The sequence below is a fragment of the Neophocaena asiaeorientalis genome, unplaced genomic scaffold, assembly GCF_003031525.2.
Source record: "Neophocaena asiaeorientalis asiaeorientalis breed wild unplaced genomic scaffold, Neophocaena_asiaeorientalis_V1.1 scaffold78, whole genome shotgun sequence".
Taxonomy (NCBI): domain Eukaryota; kingdom Metazoa; phylum Chordata; class Mammalia; order Artiodactyla; family Phocoenidae; genus Neophocaena; species Neophocaena asiaeorientalis.
Window position 1 is genome coordinate 3,508,730 of NW_020175018.1, and position 20,750 is coordinate 3,529,479.

The 20,750-nt window shown below is 42.6% G+C and overlaps 1 protein-coding gene across 1 annotated transcript in view; it reads right to left on the reverse strand.

Moving 5' to 3' along the window:
- The window catches only part of ASTN2 (astrotactin 2), a 614,159-nt gene that overhangs the window by 514,939 nt on the left and 78,470 nt on the right, over nt 1-20,750 (reverse strand). The window contains exon 3 of the mRNA XM_024762620.1: nt 12,016-12,162. Coding sequence (XP_024618388.1) covers nt 12,016-12,162 — 147 coding nt within the window. The remainder of the gene's footprint in view (nt 1-12,015; nt 12,163-20,750) is intronic.

A 20,750-nucleotide genomic window follows, 5' to 3' on the forward strand; every position in this document is an offset into this window, starting at 1 on the left:
AATAATTCCAAGTAAGGGTGAGATGCCCAGGGACTTTAGCAGAGCTCCAGGAAGTTGCCAACAGCAGCCAAAAAAACAAAACAAAACAAAACAAAACCCAAAAAAAACAAGGATGTGCAGCTGCAGATATATTTGGGTTAGATAACTCGGAGGCGCGGCTAGGGAGGAAAGCCAAACAGCAAGGCTCTGCTGGGCACCACAGGCCGGGAGTGGGGAGGGGGAGGGGGGAGGAATGAGCAGGGGGAGGTAGGGAAGCAGGAGGGATACACAGGTTTTAATTATTCCTCCCATCTCATCACATCCTCCTGAATATGGTGCATCCTCCCCCTCCCGTGCTCTTGCTGGCATCCGAGATGTTCAAGGTCCCTCAGCAGCTGAAGCTGGGAGTTAAAGACTGAGAGGCATCTTTCCCACCACGGCCCAGCTCCCCACCACTTTCTGTTTCATCCCAGCAGCCCTGGGAGCCTGCGGTCCCTGCACAAGCTTGGCTGTGATCCTTCTAAGCATTCTTCAAATGGCAACTTGTGGGCTGTGAAAGGTTTGCTCAGCTGCCTCTGCTCCCAAGATCCTCGCTCAGGGGCTGCCTAGCCACAGACTGTCCCAGACAAGAGTCAGAAAGCAGAGGACTGAGGATGCTAATGGAATGACTGCATAAATACTCCGGAGGTCACATACCTAATGGGATGAGTAAAGAGGGACTCTGAGCCCCAGTATTTCTCATTCTACTGTTAGAATGTTAGGCCAGGGAGGAATTTTAAGACCACCTTGTTCCCCTTCCCACATTTTACAATGAAAAAATCTGGAAAAAGCCTGGAGAAGTAGAGATTTGCCCAAAGTCAAGGTGAGTTTGTGGCACAGGTAGAACCTGATCTTGTCATTGAATAATTCTCTGTCTACCACATCCTGTGGCCACTGATTTGAAATAATTCTGCTGTTCAACCCGTCCCTGCCTGTGTGACATTGAGGTGGTCACATAAACTCCCTCAGCTTTAGTTTCCCTTAAATTTAAAATGGGGAAAATGCCTGGATCTACCACACGTAGTAATAGAATTAAATGAGGTAATGCTTTGCAAAGCACTCAGCACGGGGCCTGGCACGTAGCAATGTTCTGTAAATGTTACCAATTCACAGTGTTGTTATTATCACAGTTACCAGGAGGCTTGAGCAGCAGGGTCTATAGGGATGCAGTGAAAAGTGTCCATGATCCCTCTGGAAAGCCTGTGTCATCCTCACTCACCTTCAGGGAAGCACCAGTGGCTCTAAGACCCAACTCAGGTAGCACCTCCTTAAGACATCCTCTCCTTAGCACCACACCCCACCTCCAGCTTGGGGTACTTGGCTGTTCCTCCCCTATTTTCCCAGAACACACACTGCACACCCCGTTAAGACTCTTACCACACTGTGTTTCCTATTTCATCTGCTTGGTAGTGTCTTACTACCACCAAACTGGGGGAGGCCAGAGATACTGTTTTATCCATATCTGCATCCCTGAGCATCGAAGCATGCCACAGAGAAGGCGATGTGCTATATTTGCTGACCACAGGAAGGAGGGAGGAAGGAAGGGAAGTAACAGGCACTATATATGAATCAAGAAGTGGTGATATTATTAGTGAATTTTTAACTATTTAATTTTCTTCCTTGGGGCCAAGCTAAGCCTCTCTAAAATTGTACCTTCTTCTTACCTGGCCATACCCACTAAGACCTCTTCTCAACCTCTTTGTCTTCAAAAATAATAAAACACTGAACAAACAGAAAGGGAAAAGCAGAACGTTCTCATCATCAGAGCTATTCTCCCAGCTGGCCAAGCGCAGGCGCACTCACCAGCCCCACTCACACTCAGCTGGGGCAAGGAGTGTCAACACTGCTTTTGGAAAGAAAAGTGAGAAGCGGGGGGTGAATTAATATTACCAAGGTCAGAAAACTAGCTATCAGAAGAAGTGGGAGTAGAACTCACACCCGCTGTGTCACAGATCAGTGCGCCTAACCTCTGTACCACGTGACCTTCTCTATCCCAGCACTGCACCACCGCCTCAACCCTACACCACTTTGCGAACACCAAGCCAGCCATGATGGCACATCTAACTCCACAGTCCTGAGCTCCATCCCATCAAAGCTCCCACCTGCCATTCTCTCCTCCTAGTCAAAAAGTCAAAGTGGGCTTCTGCTCACAACAGCAGAATTATTAACGAGAATAAATTAAAATTCCCCTACCCCCTGCAACCGTGCTCTGCCTCTGGTTCCTACTAATATATTTTTGGACTTGATCTGCTATCAAAACACAGAAATTAGTCTCCAAATTTGGATGCCAAACTCAGTTATACCTTTTGTTAAGAAGGGAAATTAGTTAACAATTCATCCTGGTAGGAAGCCAAGTGAACACCGTAGCACGAAGTGCCGTTAAACCTCGCAACTGAAATGGCTGCTGTGACATCTTGAAAAGCCGGAACATGTTCAGCTGCTTAGAATTGTTTTCCGGGGTTTGTTCTCCCCTCAAGCCCCCTGTCACTTTTAACCTGGGGATCAGTTACTCTTTAGGGAAGCTTGAAGCATTTTTTCCTTCCATGGTTTTGTGGACTTAGACTTTTGTAATGAAGAGATTTGAGGGGGGAAAGAAAAAAAAAACAGAATGCACTCTACGGGCTCTCCACAGCTCCCAGCACCAGCTCCAGGCCATTGCTTAGCAAGCTGTCCATTAAGTACAAGAAGAGGGAGAAGGGAAAATGTTTTCACAGTTTATAATTATATTACCAGTTTCATTACAGATCTCATTTGAATTCTGACTGAAACCTAGGCTTGCCTTCTCCTGCACTCTCTCACGTACAGTTATTACATCTGGGTTGGAGTTCAACCTATTCTTCCTGATTTCAGCATATTAATATGGTTTATTGGTATTTCACTGCCACCTCCCCCCTGGGTGTACGGAATCTCAGCTCAATTTATATTTTCCCCTCTTCCTGGGCTCTGGGATAAGGCTTGTTTCATTTTGGTGTTGGAGGTAGAGAGATGTGAGTTTGATTGGAGTTTCTTATCTTTGGGGATGGGAACAAAGCCTTGGGAAGTGAAGTCAGTCATAAGAAGAGGAGGCAGCCTCAGATTCCTTGCACTGTCATTCCCCAGAATGTATCTTCTCAGGGCATCTGCATCCACCTGCCTGCCCTTTCTCCCTTCACTCATTTCACAGTCGTAATTTATTATATGTCTACTGAGTCAGAACCTTCATCAGGCTTCACAGTAGTTTAGGGCATGAATAAACTGGCTTTGCTCTTGAGGAAATTACAGACTAGCTATTAAAATTGTTTTATTTATTTATTTATGTTCATTCAACCAAAGCTTTGGGGGCACTCTGTTTTGGGTGCTGTCCCAAGTGCTGAATGTAATGTTCAAAACAAACAAATATTATGTCTATCCTCAAGGAGCTCGCAACCTAGTGGGAGAGCTCAACATTAACTAGATAAGACTATAATTACAAATAGAAATGAGTGCAATCAAGGAATAGAGCAGGGCTCAAGGAGAAAGAATAGTTATGGGCCCAACAGAGACTGGGAAATGAACGGGGAGGTCTACCACTGTACGGTGAGTGGAACTTGTACTGAAGAAACTGAGGAAGTGGGGAGAAATTTTCCGAGAGTAAGAAGGACATGTGCAGAGGCCCTGAGGCAGGAGACAGCCAAGGATATTTAAGAAAACAATGTAGAGAAACTGGTATAAGGTGAGGTTAGAGAGGCAGGCAGGGGCCTGATCTTGCTGGGACTTAAAGGCCATGTTAAAGAGTTCAATCTTTATAATAAGTACAATAAGAAGTATTTGAGGGCTTCCCTGGTGGCGCAGTGGTTGAGAGTCCGCCTGCCGATGCAGGGAACGTGGGTTCGTGCCCCGGTCTGGGAAGATCCCACATGCCGTGGAGCAGCTGGGCCTGTGAGCCACGGCTGCTGAGCCTGCGCATCCGGAGCCTGTGCTCCGCAACGGGAGAGGCCACAACAGTGAGAGGCCCGCGTATCCAAAAAAAAAAAAAAGAAGTATTTGAACAGATTTATGGGAGGATGCAACATGTTGAGATTTTTAATTTTAAAAGATTGTTCTGTTTGTAATGTCAAGAAAAGATTGGAGAGGCGCTTGATTTAATGCAGGAGGCCAGTTCTTCGGACTACGTCAGTTGTTCCAGTGACACATACATAACAATAACAGCAATGGAAATTAGACTGCGCAGTTATTAGAAAGATACAAATACAGTTCTACATAATTTTCAAGGAAGGAGAGATTATTTCTGATGGGCGTTTCCTTTGAAGAAGTTTTGGGGGTTTTGTTGAAGAAGGTTTTCTGGAGAAAGGAGAAAATTAAGTTAGGTCTTAGACATGGGTAGGATTGCAATACATAGAAATGAGGTAATACAAAGCCAGGCAGTCTATCTGTCTAAATAGTATTAAGTGCGTGCAAAGGAGTTAAGAATGGAAAAGGGAGAGGTCATACTGTAGAGCACTTCTATACCTGAACATGTTCCATGGTGCTCAAAAGTCTGAAATAAAAACTGAACATTTTAAAACAAAGCTCCGGGTGATTCCAGAGAGCAAGATATCCAAGGAACTATTCTTTTTAGGCAAGTAGCCTGGTGGTTTGTGACTGAGCAGTCACCTTCAGTGTGGGGTCACTTCCACTTCTAAGAATTGAAAATACTCCTCCCATGTATTCAAATCACTGCAAACTTGCTCTGAAGTCACTTATGAACCTCATTCCTTAGTAACAGCACAGCCACACACGAGCTCACTCTCTTGGGTTGAAAGACATAAAGTAGGGGTGCAAGCAAATAAATGTAGAACAAGATTCATCGTATCTAATTTTGTGTTCAAAAGCAGCTACACATGTGGTGTATTAATGAACCAGGCCATCCTCATGAACATTTCCACTTGAGGATTTCATAGGCTGGTAAGGAATCCATAATCCCCAATTCCTCAGTCCTAGGGAATAGAGAAGACTTGAATACACCTTAGTCCAACCCAAAAGTCAAGGCTAACGCATTAACTTGACCTTAACAAACAGATATTTTGGCATAGATGTTTATGCAATGAGCATATCAACATAAAGAACACCGTCTGTGCCTGGGTAGCAGGGTGTATTTAGTCAAGAGACATCACTGGCCGTAACCCATCCCTGGATCTCACTCCATTTCTGAGCCTAGGCAAAGAATGGGTGATACTCACGGATGAGAAAGTAAAGAATAAACAAACATACTCTAAAGGTCCTAAAAATTTAAGTGTTTTAAAAATTTATAGTCTGCTAAAATGGCTCTGATGCAAAATATTTTGTACCTATGCATTAACTTGACCTTAACAAACAGATATTTTGGCACAGATGTATGCAATGAGCATATCAACATAAAGAACACCGTCTGTGCTTGGGTAGCAGGGTGTATTTAGTCAAGAGACATCACTGGCCATAACCCATTCCTGGGTCTCACTCCATTTCTGAGCCTAGGCAAAGAATGGGTGATACTCACGGATGAGAAAGTAAAGAATAAACAAACATACTCTAAAGGTCCTAAAAATTTAAGTGTTTTAAAAATTTATAGTCTGATAAAATGGCTCTGATGCAAAATATTTTGTACCTTAGCCAAACACATTCCTTCACTTTTCTTCTATGGCTTCATAGAAATAAATGTGGTCATCTATTTTCAGGAAATTCCCTATGATGGGGAACTCATTGTCTTGCAAGGACCCCCTTCCAATATTGAAAAAGTATTATCACAACTACTAACATGTATATGATTTATTGAGCCATTACTAGGTCTCAGGTACTGAGCTGAAAGCCTCATGAGCATTATTTCATTTATTCTTCACAACAGCTCTAGGAGATACGTACTGCTATAATCCCCCACTTTATACATGAGACTAAAGCTTAGAAAGGGAAGACATTTTCAGATTAAGACTCCATCTTCTCCCATCTCTGACCACCCCCCTCACCCATATGGCTCTAATTTTGCTTCCTGGGGACTTCCAGAACAAGCCTGCTCCCTTTTCAAGACAAATGATAATTATCATCGTCAATTTTGTGGAAGCATGGGACATGGGAAAAACTTGGATGAGAGGTTCAGGTAGTCTTGGGTTTTCATACCTTGCTTCACTTCTGTGTGTTAATCTGGCCAGATCACTTAACATCTCCAAAAACTACCTTCCATTTATGCAGAAAGAGGATGCTAAATCCTGCCTCAGAGTTCTGATATGAGCATTATATTAGTAACTCCATGTAAAGTGTTTTGAACACTGCCATATTCATAACAGATATGCTCAATAATTCTAAGCTCACTTTTTGTCTAAGTTCCTTCAACTCTTCTTATAGAATGATTTTCCTCCACCCTTTCCTTAAGGGGTTTTTAGGTATTGACAATGTTTTTTTCAATCTCTTGGCTGCAATTCCTTTATTTTGGATGCCTTCCAATATATCACTGACCTTCTGTGCTTCTTAAAGCACAACTACCAGAACAAAATGTAACAGAGAACTCTAGGTATAGTGTTATCTATCTACACTGGAGTGGAACCATTTCACCCATTTAACCTAGACAGCTTATTCCTTTAAATGTTGTCTCTTCTACTGGCTTACTATAGGGCCAGGATATTTGGTGAATATGTCCTGACATATTATACAGTGGGGGCCTTGAGGGATGAAGAAACTAACATCTCAACTCATATGAGCTTTTAATGTTAACCAATAACCACGCATCAATAATGCTACCTGTAGGGCAATTTGGGTGAAGCCAAAATCCATGTGATGAGAGCTGCCTTGTTATAAAACTCATACTGGAACATTCACATGGTATTCAGTGCTATGGGCAATCACTGGAATTGTACCATAAGGCAGCTCCATTAATACAGCATCGATCAAGTGTAAGATGGAAGAAACCAAAGCCCCTTATCAGGGCTCCAAGAGATCGCAAGGAGTTGTTGTTAATCTGTTAGATGAAAGGAAAGTAACACGTAAAGAGATACTGATGCAGCTCTCAAACTTCTGTTAAGGGATCACCTCAAGTTCTTGTTGAGAATATTAATACTTGGGCTCTACTCCTAGAAAATGTGATTCACTAGTTCTGGGGACCATGAGCCCAGATAACCCAAATGAAGATCACTTACAGGTGTCAGGTGAAGAACAAGTGCCAAATTCAGTAAATTAGGACACAGACCTAGTCCGTCTCTTTACTATGTGCTTAGCAGAGCAAAGAGCCACCAGTGGCCTTGAGAAAGCAACAGACAAAGGAAGAGATGATATTTGCCAAGGGCTTGGATGGCGACTCTGTTAGGATTTATTGTTCTAACCAGCTGAGCTCTGGACAAGTACTATATCATGCTGACCTTTTTCTTGTAATGGGCAGCAAGCATCAAGCACAACTATGCTGTAACACAAGTGTGAAATTCATTTTCTTCCTGAAGACCGAACCCATTACTCAGCCATCTCCAATACTTCAGCACCACGGACAGCCCAATGCACAAGGTTGGCTGAGAGCTCTGTCTACTAAGAAAGGGCTGGCAGCTTGGCAGCTTAAGCTTCACGGGGGAAGGTAAGAAAGATGAGAGCTGCCTTGGCCACGGTCCTTGGGTGGCCTTGTCTCAATGGATTCTCTCCCATTTGACAGGGGTTTCTCTCCTGATAAGCCCCATTATGACGGTACTGTGGTTTATAACTCAGCCAGTGGCCTTGGGTGGGGCCTATATTTTGATCTGGCTGTATAATATATGTAAAAAAAAATTTAATTACACACATGCAATCTGCATTCTTTATTTATTCTATATCTCAACGCATTTATAAATATTAACGTCAAGTGATGATAAGGGTTCAAGAAAATAGGCACCATCGTCATCATTTCCCCTCTTGCCTCCCTGCATAACACTCTCATATCTCCAGAAATCAGAGCTAGAGACCCCACTAAGTCCAACCCATATGATTTTTTCTTTGTCAGATCATGTTCCACTCCCATGGAAAGCAAGACTCTACTGCTTTTCAAGTCCTGGTTTCTTTATCTGTCAAATAGGGATAATGAAGATCACTTTGGAGACCTGTTGGGAGAATGGAATGAGCAATGCACAGAGATTATGCACCCACAAGAGGCACTGGGATTGTGCTGTGGAAGGTCTGCTTGCCTAGAACTGTTAGACAGCTGTCCACCTGACTTCAGGTGTTGGTTGCTTTCTGGATTCCTGAAGATCCCCAGAAGATGGAGGACCTTCAAGTGTTAATGTCTTTCATTGGGAAGACATTACAAGACTTCCATGGGCCAGGGGTTGGGGGGCATATAATGGACTCCCCGTTCCATTTTCCTGAGAATAGCTACTCTCATCTATATAATTTCTTATACCTTCTTGTCTGACCATAGTTCAGCTTCCGATGTCTCTTCCTTTATGGATCATTTTAGGAATAAGAGTAATAACAGCTGTTATTTATTAAGCAATCCCAGTGTTTTAGATCCTCTGTTGGTATTTTATATATATTATGTCATTCAATCTTTTCAAAATAATCCCCATTTTACAGATGAGAAAAATGAGACTTACACAAACATGTCCCATTTCAGAGGGTACATTCCTTACAAAGATATTATAGCATGTAGGGAAAGAGGGTTCCATTATGCCTCGAGACTGACACACTTTGGGTTAGGTCCTCCTAACGGTGCGTGCCATGTTTGCTAAATTGTGTCTCTAATCTTGTATATTCCATGGTTATTTCCAATTTTTTTTGACTTCTGTGCATCCTCTGCCTTAGTTTTCCTTCACTCGGTCTCCCCTTTCTGCTTAGACATCTGGTAGAAGAATCCCACAGAACTTTTCATAATTCTGCTTTAATTTAGGCCCTGTTCATTCATTCAACACATATTTATTGAGCATCCATCACAGGCCATGCAGTGTGTTTGTCACCAGGGATATTCTTGCCTCACAGACATTCCAGTCTAGAGGCAGAAGCAGACGAGTCTACATGTAGTTATAAAGCTTTAAGTTTATGACAGAGATCAGAATAAGAATTACCGGGAAAGGGCACCTTTTAATTTACCACATTTTTGTCTATCCTTTGAAGCCACCACAGTAGTTTTACAGTTTTCTTGGGTAATCCTTTGATTTCGCTATTTCTCACCTACATGCTATCTAAAAATCTGATAAATACGGAATTTTAGGCTTCACAATAATCCTATGAGATAGGTATCATTATCATTCCCATTTTATAGACGCCGAGATTGAGACTCAGAGAGGTAAATAATTCACTTGGCTACGGAAGAGGCAGGTAATAGGGCAACTATTTGAATTTTGTTTGTATTATTCTATAGTCTCTGATCTCAGCCATTAATCATGACCCTGACCAAGTTACTTAGCCTCTTAGGAGCTCCATTTCTACATGCGCGAAAATAAATGTTCAAAATGTGGACGTCTCTAAGACCTAACATTCTACAATTAATGAATAGTGACTGGTGGTGATAAAAAGTAAGTGCACATGCCTCCAACAATGGTCAAACTTTGCCCTATTGGTTTTCATCACTCCTACTCTCCCATCCCATGTTCCAGCCACACCCAAGTCCTGGCAATTTTTCCAGTCCCAAGCTCCATGAGCCTACGTGCCTAGCTGCTGCAGTAAATTTTGTTCCTTCTACTTCTGCTATGCTTCTGCCATTTCATATTCCCATATTTTCCTGTCTTATGTGCACATACGATTTGATAGGGATGAACCAAAAGTCTTCTGCTTTGGTCAAAAAATCAACTGAGTGCACATAAGATGAGAAATACTAAACTTACTTGCAGTTCAATTGAAAAATGGAAATAAAAATTAAAATATAAAGTTAGCTAGTGATTATAACAGAAGAGAAATAGACTCACAGATACAGAGAACAAACTTGTCTTTACCAGAGGGGAAAGGGAAGGTGGGAGGGGCAAAACTGGGGTAGGGGATTAAGAGGTACAAACTACTACATATAAAATAAATAAGCTACAAGGATATACAGTATGACACAGGAAATGTAGCCAGTATTTTACAATAACTATAAATGGAGTATAGTCTTTAAAAATTGTGCAAAATATGTTGTATACCTGAAACTTATATAATATGGCACATCAACTATACCTCAATAAAAATATAATTAAAAAAAATTTAAAGTAGGGGCTAGTTCACTATGGTGAAGTAGGAGTAAACACAGGATGCTTTCGTATAAGTCTAGGAGAGAAAGGAGGTGAAAGTTCCACTCTGCACAGAACATACTGAAGGGATTGGTGCTAAGTTGTGAACACTGCAACTTAAAAAATTAGAGATAAAATCAAGTTGCATTAAAATATGGCTGACATATATAAAGGATCTCAAAAACACCTGATACATATCCAATGGGAAAAAGATTGTTAAAAATAATAATGGTACTAATATGGTGCTAGAAGGGTGGTTATCCCTGGGATGGGATTCACTGGGAGGGGGCATAAGGAAGCTGAAGGTGTTGGAAATGTTTTATGTTTGATCTGGGTGAACTCATGTAAAAATTCATTAAGCTGCATACTTAATATTTCTTCTTTATTATATTTACGGTAACTTTCAATACATTTAAAAATAATAATACTAATAAGGACTTACTGTATAACACAGGGAATTCTACTCAGTATTCTGTAATAACCTGTATGTGAAAAGAATCTGAAAAAAGAATGAGCATGTGTGTATACATATATATAATGTATATATGTAAATCACTATACATATATATAATGTATATATGTAAATCACTTTGCTGTACACCTGAAACTAACACAGCTTTGTAAATCAACTGTACTCCGATAAGAACTAATAATCAAAAAGAAGATGTGGTACATATATACAACGGAAAACTACCCAGCCATAAAAAAGAAGGAAATAATGCCATTTGTAGCAACATGGATGCAACTAGAGATGATCACACTAAATGAAGTCAGAAAGAGAAAGACAAACATCATATGTTATCACTTATATGTGGAATCTGAAATATGGCACAAATGAACCTATCTACAAAACATAAACAGACTCATGGACATAGAGAACAGACTGGTGGTTGCCAAGGGGGAGGGATGGAATGGGAGGTTGGGGTTAGCATTTGTAAGCTCTTATACATAGAATGGATAAACAACCAGGTCCTACCGTATATCACAGGAAACTATATTCAATATCCTAAGATAAACCGTAATGGAAAAGAATACAAAAATGTATATATATGTATAACCGAATCCCTTCGCCGCACAGCAGAAATTAACACAACATTGTAAACCAACTACACGTCAATAAAAAAAAAAAAAAATTCTTCCCCAAAGTGGATACATTTCTGTCATTTGTAATGTATGTAAAGGAAAAGTTATAATATATGTAAATTGTAAAAATAAATAAATAAATAATAATGCCAAGCATTTGGGGAAACACATCACATTCTGCTGGAGTATATAAACTGGAACAATTTTCTGGAGGGCACTTGAGCAATAGATATCAAGCGCCTTCATCAGCTTCTTGGACCATGCTTGGCGAATGAGTATAGCAACTACGGTGTCTCATTAATCCAAACTAATTGGGCGAGGAGTAAATGGTAGGATATAACATGCTTGTAAAGGACATTTACAGCGAACAAGATATGAGTAGAATCCAGGACACTTAGGAAGTTCCAACAAAGCTCATACAGTCTTCTTTGTCGTCTTTTTTAAATAGGAAAGACCACTTTGGGGGGCGGGGCGGTGTTTTTAGTTAGGCATAAGATGCACACACACGATAAGAAAACAGTAGGCTCTCTGAAGTAGCTCAATCTTTCTGCACGCACACTGGAATTCTTCCTTTATTAACAAACCTTATCCTCGCCCATGGAATAAAAGTAGTCTTTAGTTCCATTCAAAGAATCCAGGATTTTCAAAGATAAGGACCTCTTTTAAGGTCTTTGGATGCTCTCTCTCTTTTTTAGTAATATGATTCTGAGGCTGGGCCACGCATGGGGAACATTGGAGCCCACAGGGGTGCAAGGTGCCGAGTAGACGTGGGGCGTCTCCGACGCTCAGCTCTTACCGTCTGCAATGAAGTGCTCGGGCACATGCAGAGTCACCTTCACAGTGAGCGGACAGGACATCTGACTGCCACACACCATGGCCAGGATGCAGGAGCTCACAGCGATCAGCATCAGGGCCGTCTTGTTCACTGGGCTTTTCAGCAAACCTAGTAACAGAAACACACACAAAGATACATAAGTCCATGAGGTGAGGAAACAGGAATAGCACGGAACTGGGGACTTCTGTTGTTTTCCAAATGAGAAGCTGGAAAAAGAAACCACATTTTCCAACCTCTGTGCTTGCAGCGACAGCTCAGTGGTCCCCTGTTGGGTCTTTGTTTAACTCTCTGGCTTATTTATCCCCTTTGGTATAGACGAAAAGAAAAAACCTTCCTCAAAGTTGTGGCAACTCTTACTCTTCCCCTCTCGATTAGGTTGCTCATGTTTGATAATATTTAGATGATACTAAACTTTCTACTCACTTTAGAAGCAACCGAGAAGATACTGTGTTGTTGAATCCATAGGGCCTAGGGAAAGGAGCGTGGGCTTTGGAGTATGACCATCTGGGTTCACATTTGGCCTTCAGCCCTCATTGGCTGTGTGACCTGTTTCAATTTCTGAACCTCGGTTTTCTTATGTGCACGATGAGGATAATAACAGACAGCTCACAGGTGGTTGTGATGATCGTGTGTGTGGCATAGTGTATATACAACGTCTGCCATCCAGGACGGTTTCACAGACTTTGAGGCCGATCAGTTCAAGTTACCTTCCCAAGCATCTACTGATGATGACCTCCTAGGTGAGACACACATAGAGCAGAATAAGAATAGTTCTTGCTCTGCAGGAGCTTACAGGCTAGGGGGCAAAGGCGGACTTATCCACAGCTAATTAGAATCCAAGGCAAGTTGTGCTAAGAGCTAGTAGAGAGGGCACAAGATGAGAAGGGGAGTTTTGCCTGGGAAAATTAAAGACAATTTCACGGTCACAGCACAATGAGTAGATTGGATCTGCCTGGCAAGGAGAGTGTTGGGCCAGCAAAGAAATTCTAAGGACTATATCCTGAGCCCCCAACGGGTCTCATTATTTGGCTTTACTATTCACATCTAATTTCAAGGCTTTGATTAACACGTCTAGAACAATGCTTCCCAAATTTCTATTACCCACTCCGCTCTTATTTGGAGCAAACCTTTATGCCCAAACCTCCCGGACATCTCTCTCTGAATATCCCATGAGTGTGACAAAACAACATGTTCAAAACTGGACACATTACCGTCTCCTTAAAGCCTCTTCTTCCTCCTTCTCCTGGGCTTCCCTAAGTATTGAAAGCACTGCCATTTAAACTGGCCAGAAACCTAGATGTCAACTTTCAGTCTTCTGTCTTCCTCCTTTACAGCAACTAAACAGCATGCAGTCCTGTGTACTCTATGTCCTTAGCATTTTCACCTCTTACCCCTGATCTCTTCTATTGTCTGTTTACTTGTGAGATGAGGGAGGTGTAGGCACATCTTCCCATCTAACTCCATGGTGGAACCCCCTGAGCTGTTATAGAGCAACTGGCCGCAGGATGTGGTCCACACTGATTAGCCTGGCATCTGAGGCCTTCACAGTGCATATCCCTACATTCATACCTCCTTGCTGCTCTCTCCTACCCAGCCCACGAGCTGGCAGGGCTGCATCACTGCAGTGATGCCAAAGTGAGCGCTCTTCATCATGTTAATATTAGCATAGGAGCTATTTCTTTTGCATAGAAATCCACTTGTTTCCTTGTTTCCCGTCACTCACTGAGATTAATCATAAGTGTAAATCCCTCTCCCTCTAGGGAGAAAGACTGCCTACATTTGTTATGCTTCCTAAAATATCTTATTCAAACACTAGAATCTAGTAACTTGATGGTAAATTCCTTCAGGGCAGGCACTGCGTCTTCGGCTCACCACTGTATCGCGATGCCTACCACAGTGTCTGGAATGTGGTAGCATCTCAGTAAATGCATCATATCTTCCAGAAGTGATAATAAGCATATTAGCAACCAGACACAGGCACGGAACTGTCAAAAATCATGCCAACCATAGACAACCAACGCTCCCAGATAAATGGACCCTAAAGGAACAGGAGCCCCTGACAGCCTACTTCCAGACTTTTGTACAGATACCCATTTTTCTTAATAATCAGTGAGCTGCTTGAGGGAAGGGATCCTATTTTTACCATCTTTATGTCTCTCCTGCCAGGTTCATTGCTCAGAACCTTAAATTGCTCAATTTAAGAATAGGGGCTTTGTGGACAGCTGCCAGGAGGCCCATCTCCTCAGGACCCGCTGGGTCTTCAGCTACTGGAACACGCAGGGCTGAGTCCATGCTGATGGCCCGGGCTTCAGGACAACCGGGGGTCGAGTCCACACTAACGGAAGTTGGGTCTCCTCAGGACCCACTGGGGCTTCAGCTTTGGGAAAGCTGTGGGGTCCAGTTCTCTCTCACAGGAGCCTGGTCTCCTCAGGACAGGCCGGGAGGTGATGTTGTTAAGGGAAAAAGGGTAATCGTAAGACCCAAGACATGGTAGCTATTAATATACTCCTCCCACGGTGCCTCTTAATATCATGTTGACTCCTACAAGGGAAATAAGTATCACAACTTTGGTTGAACTTTGTCTGGCCGTGTGGCTGACACGGTCTTGGTGCTCCAGCCGGGTGTCAGGTCTGAGTTTCTGAGGTGGGAGAGCCGAATTGAGGACACTGGTCAACCAGAGACCTCCCAGCCCCACATAATATCAAACGGCAAAAGTTTTCCCAGAGATCTCCGTCTCAACGCTAAGACCCAGCTCCACTCAACAACCAGCAAGCTACAGTGCTGGACACTCTATGCCAAACAACTAGCAAGACAGGAACACAACCCCAACCATTAGCAGAGAGGCTGCCTAAAATCATAATAAGGCCACAGACACCCCAAATAACACCACCAGACGTGGACCTGCCCACCAGAAAGACAAGATCCAGCCTCATCCACCAGAACACAGGCACTACTCCCCTCCACCAGGAAGCCTACACAACCCACTGAACCAACCTTAGCCACTGGGGGCAGAAACCAAAAACAACGGGAACTACAAACCTGCAGGTTTCAAAAAGGAGACCCCAGGCACAGAAAGTTAAGAAAAATGAGAAAACACACAGCAGATGAAGGAGCAAGATAAAAACCTACCAGACCTAACAAATGAAGAGGAAATAGGCAGTCTACCTGAAAAATAATTCAGAGTAATGATAGCAAGGATGATACAAAATCTTGGAACTAGAATGGAGAAAATACAAGAAATGTTTAACAAGGACCTAGAAGAACTAAAGAGCAAACAAACAATGATAAATAAGACAATAAATGAAATTAAAAGTTCTCTGGTAGGAATCAACAACAGAATAACTGAGGCAGAAGAACAGATAAGTGACCTGGAAGACAGAATGGTGGAATTCACTGCTGCACAAGAGAATAAACAAAAAAGAATGAAAAGAAATGAAGACAGCCTAAGAGACCTCTGGGACAACATTAAATGCAACAACATTCGCATTATAGGGGTCCCAGAAGGAGAAGAGAGAGAGAAAGGACCAGAGAAAATATTTGAAGATATTATCGGTGAAAACTTCCTTAACGTGGGAAAGGAAATAGCCACCCAAGTCCAGGAAGCACAGAGAGTTCCATACAGGATAAACTCAAGGAGAAACATGCCAAGACACATAGTAATCAAACTGGCAAAAATTAAAGACAAAGAAAAATTATTGAAAGCAGCAACAGAAAAACGACAAATAACATACAAGGGAACTCCCATAAAGTTAACAGCTGATTTCTCAGCAAAAACTCTACAAGCCAGAAGGGAGTGTCATGAGATACATAAAGTGATGAAAGGGAAGAACCTACAACCAAGATTACTCTACCCAACAAAACAAGAAATGAAATTAAAACTGTGATTAAAAATCTTCCAACACACAAAAGCCCAGGACCAGACGGCATCACGGGAAAATCCAATCAAACATTAAGAGAAGAGCTAACACTTATCCTTCTGAAACTCTTCCAAATATAACAGAGGGAGGAACACTCCCAAACTCATTCTACGAGGCCACCATCACCCTGATCCCAAAACCAGGCAAAGATGTCACAAAGAAAGAAAACTACAAGCCAGTATCACTGATAAACATAGATGCAAAAATCCTCAACAAAATACTAGCAAACAGAATCCAACAGCACATGAAAAGGAAAAATTGATACAGCCACTATGGAGAACAGTATGGAGGTTCCTTAAAAATCTACAAATAGAACTACCATACGATCCAGCAATCCCACTACTGGGCATATACCCTGAGAAAACCATAATTCCAAAAGAGTCATGTACCACAATGTTCGCTGCAGCTCTACTTACAATAGCTGGGACATGGAAGCAACCTAAGTGTCCATCATCGGATGAATGGATAAAGAAGTTGTGGCACATACATACAATGGAATATTACTCAGCCATAAAAAGAAACGATACTGAGTTTTTCATAGTGAGGTGGATGGACCTAGAGACTGCCATACAGAGTGAAGTAAGAGAAAAAACAAATACCATATGCCAACACATATATTTGGAATCTACAAAAAAAAAAAAAAAAAAGGTTCTGAAGAACCTAGGGGCAGGACAGGGATAAAGATGCAGACGTAGAGAATGGACTTGAGGTCATGGGGAGGGGCAAGGGTAAGCTGGGACGAAGTGAGAGAGTGGCATGGGCATATACATCTTTTTACATAAAGATGTAAAAAAACCCAAAAAGATGTTAAATAAATAAACACATACATACATAACTAAATAAAAGAATAGGGGTTTTGTCTTTGCCAGTCTTAGAATAAAGCATAGCCTATGGTAGGGACGATTCATATACTTGTGGTTGCTATAGTTGGTGAATATTAGTTAACTAGAAGAGCAGTTAAGATAAAAAGATGGTTGTGGTATCAGGGGACAGAAAATCTCTTAACTTAAAAGGACCACATAAAAAAAGGAACACATTTTCTCTCTCATCTGGGAGCCACAAGAAGCCGTTTCAAACTCTGATAATATCAACAGTATCATAACTAAATAGCAGAAGCAAGCTAACGTCGATGTTTTCTACCAGAAAGGGTATGGACTAAGCGTTGTTGCCTCGCATAGGTCTTTCCTTAAAAAGTCAACATATGGGGCTTCCCTGGTAGCGCAGTGGTTGAGAGTCCGCCTGCCGATGCAGGGGACGCGGGTTCGTGCCCCGGTCCGGGAAGATCCCACATGCCGCGGAGCAGCTGGGCCCATGAGCCATGGCCGCTGAGCCTGTGCGTCCGGAGCCTGTGCTCCACAACAGGAGAGGCCACAACAGTGAGAGGCCCGCGTACCGCAAAAAAAAAAAAAAAAAAAGGAAAGAAAAAAAGTCAACATATGACTCCTAGCCTAGATATCTAGGTATTTAACATCCCACCCCACCCCCCGACCCCCGTTCCCAGATAACAGCAGCAGCACTGAGTTTTCAGTCTCGACTCTAAGGAGGCTGTTCCGAGAGAAAGAACATGTAAACATGAGTCCAGCAGGAACAAACTCTTGGGAAGGTGAACCAGGTCCAGAGCGTGAGATGTGAAAGGTGGTTAGAGGCGCCTGGCATTGGGGAGTGGACTCCCTGGAAGGACAATAGTGCCCTGTGAGTGTCCGAGAAGGCATCTCTCAGACTGGCCCATGCAGCAGCAGAAACAGATGTGACCAAGACATTCCTTTCACTAATTAAACAACTACCAGACGTACCCACCCAGGCTCCATGAGGCTGATTTCTAGTTGGGGGAAGAGTGTTGACGGTTAAGAGTAGGATTGCTTGCACTAGCTCCCTGGGCTCATGCTGGGCTAATTGCATCCCCTATATTTAAATCTTCACGGTAATCCAAGGTCTTTAAGAGTCAATACGGTGGGGAGTAAAGTCACATTAGCTTGTTGGCCCTTTGTTTTCTTATCTGGAGAATAGGAATAAAATGACATTTCCTTCAAGAGTGTTGTAAAACCTAAATGAGACAGAAAATGTCAAATGACCAGCACAGTTTCTGGCACATACATAGGCCCTTGGTAAATGATCTTTCCAAGCCAGACACTGGTATTTATCTCCTAGCTGATGGCAGAAACCAGGACTTATTTATCTCTTTGTCCAACCCATTATCAGAACATACTAGGGATTGAATTATTCTTTACAGACGCTAAAGACACACAGAGTGGAGAGTGCAGGGAGAGTTTTAAGAAGCAAAGGGAATGGAAGAGAGAATGCAAATTAACAGCACCCTGAGGTAGCCATTTACTCAGAGAATGCCTGAAACACCACAGCTGTCTCTGAAGTCCAGGGAGAAGAAAGCACGCAGGTCAAGTCTGCACTCAGGCCAGATGCCCGTGGAGCAGCCATTAGGGCTTGGGGGTTTCCATGGCAACTAGGCCTGGCAAAAACTTCACAGTGGGACTCAAACAGAGGTGACTTTTTAAGAGTTCCTGGCCTAGGGAACTGATCATCAGCAGTTAGCTCTGAGGAGGGGCTGTAGACAGCGGCAAGGTAGAAACTCTCTATCCCATAATACCCAACCCCTCCTCACCCAGGCTGTGCACTGCATCACAGTAAGCAAAGACAGGGAAGAGAACCTCCACTTGTTGGGTGCTTACTACGATCCAGGAACTATGCCTAACACTTATATCCATCCATCCCTCCTGCCATCCGTCCAACAAATTTTTATTGAACATCAACTTTTCCCTCACACTCTTCTAGGCACAGGGGAAAGGACAGTTAACAAAACAGCCAAAGTCCTTGAAGCTTACATTTTAGTGGAGGGAAATTATCTCATTTAATTCTTGCAGCAAACTGTTCCTACTATCTCTGTTTTGCACAGCAACAGACGGGCAGAGCGATAAAATGACTTTTCTAAGGTCACTTAATCCATAGGTAGCAGAGTCAGGATTAGAACCAGTTCTTTCCATCCTCTCCCCCATATCATACTACCTCCCACTTCACCACAGAATAAGTGTCCCAGGATGGCATCATGTAGTTGCTGAAGGAGCATGGCCTTTGGAGACAGGTATGCCTTTGTTTAAATCCTGCCTCACCACAAAATCTCATGTGACACTTGCCCATGGACCTAACCCTGAGAAGACGCAATGTCTCCACCTGAATAAATGGGAACAACGGTCTTCTTTCAGGGCTGATTTGAGGACAAAATAAGATGATGCACATAATTGGTAAAAACAAACCAAAACAAAACAATAAATCATAGCTCCATAGCATAACAGGAGCATCGCTGGATGGCTAGGGTCGTGGTTATCCCTGGCTGACATCCCAGTTTACAGTTCCCTCCCCGTCACTTGCAAGGGGGCGAGCTGTGCTGTGGGAATAGAATTTCACCAGGTTGCATGGATTGCTGGAACTGGAGAAAGTTAATAATCTAATTTCCCCTCATTTCCCCCCCCTCCCTCTACCCCTCAACTCCTCTCATGGCTGCAGAGAATGGCATAAAATTCATTGCTTGAGAAATTCAACTGGAAATAACTCGGCATTGTTGATCCACAGGCTGCCTATAATTTGGGGTTTGATTAATTCTCAGTTTGGAAATGCCAGGTTGAGAGAGGAAAATCAAATTTAAGTTAAATTTGGAATTGAATCAATCACATTTTACAATGAAGAAAACAGATCTAACCCCATCAGACCCCTGTGTGTGGAAAACTTAAAAGCTGCTGTACTCTCACTGATTCCTTCCTCCTGATATCACGGGGCATGAGAGGCTGGTCCTATGAGAACTCATTTCTTTCTTTAAATGGCATATGGAATTGGGGTGAGAGACAGAGATTCTAGGAACCCAGACATTAGGGTAAAGGAGACCAAAAGGTAGAAATGCCACTTAGAACAAAGGAAAGGTTCGCTTTAGGTTCTGGACATAGAGATTTAAATCCAAACTCCTTCTGTTAGTAACTTCTAACTTTTGGCAAGTCACCTACACTCTCAGAGCCTCGGTATTCTAATCTATAAAATGACAATGATAATCCCTAACTGGTAGGCAAACTGTGTGGATTAAATGAGAGACCACAGTTACAACACCAAGCACACATACTTAGGGATCCATATACGCTCTTGGTGTCATTCCTTTTATCTCAATTCCTTAAAACCCCACTGCCCAACACTTGGCATCTACATGGATATCAAGAGGCCGGTGATACTCCGGTTGAAGCTGGAATTCTGGCTTTTAACCTTAGCTGCTGGCCCCCATGGACAAGTCACCTTACTCCTCTAAGTCTCAATGTCCTTATCTGGGAATTAATTTATTCAATAGGTAATTATTTAATGTGTATCTACTATGTGTCAGACCTCATTTTTTATGCCCTCCTATTAGCTCCAGTGTCTATAAGCATGTCTGGATATATTAGGTGCTCAATAAACATCTATTGAACGAATGAGTGAATGAATAAATGCTTAAATGTTATTCCTCGTTCTACCAAGAGGTGTCAGTATTGGAATATTGCTATTGGTACTTTTCTAGTCAAATGTATTCATTCACTTTCTTTGGCAAAGATTGGTGCCCGGCCAGCCAGAAATCATACAAAAAGCCCTTGAGAGGCCACCCAGCCTCCTGCATATGAGGGTGACCACCACAGACTGGTGGGGTGCCCCATTAACCTCACTGAAGACCTCATGGGATTCCTGCCACACCTGAGCTCCAGTGCCTCTGTGCTTCTCTGTGTATTTCTGGAAACTAAAATTGGGACACATCCT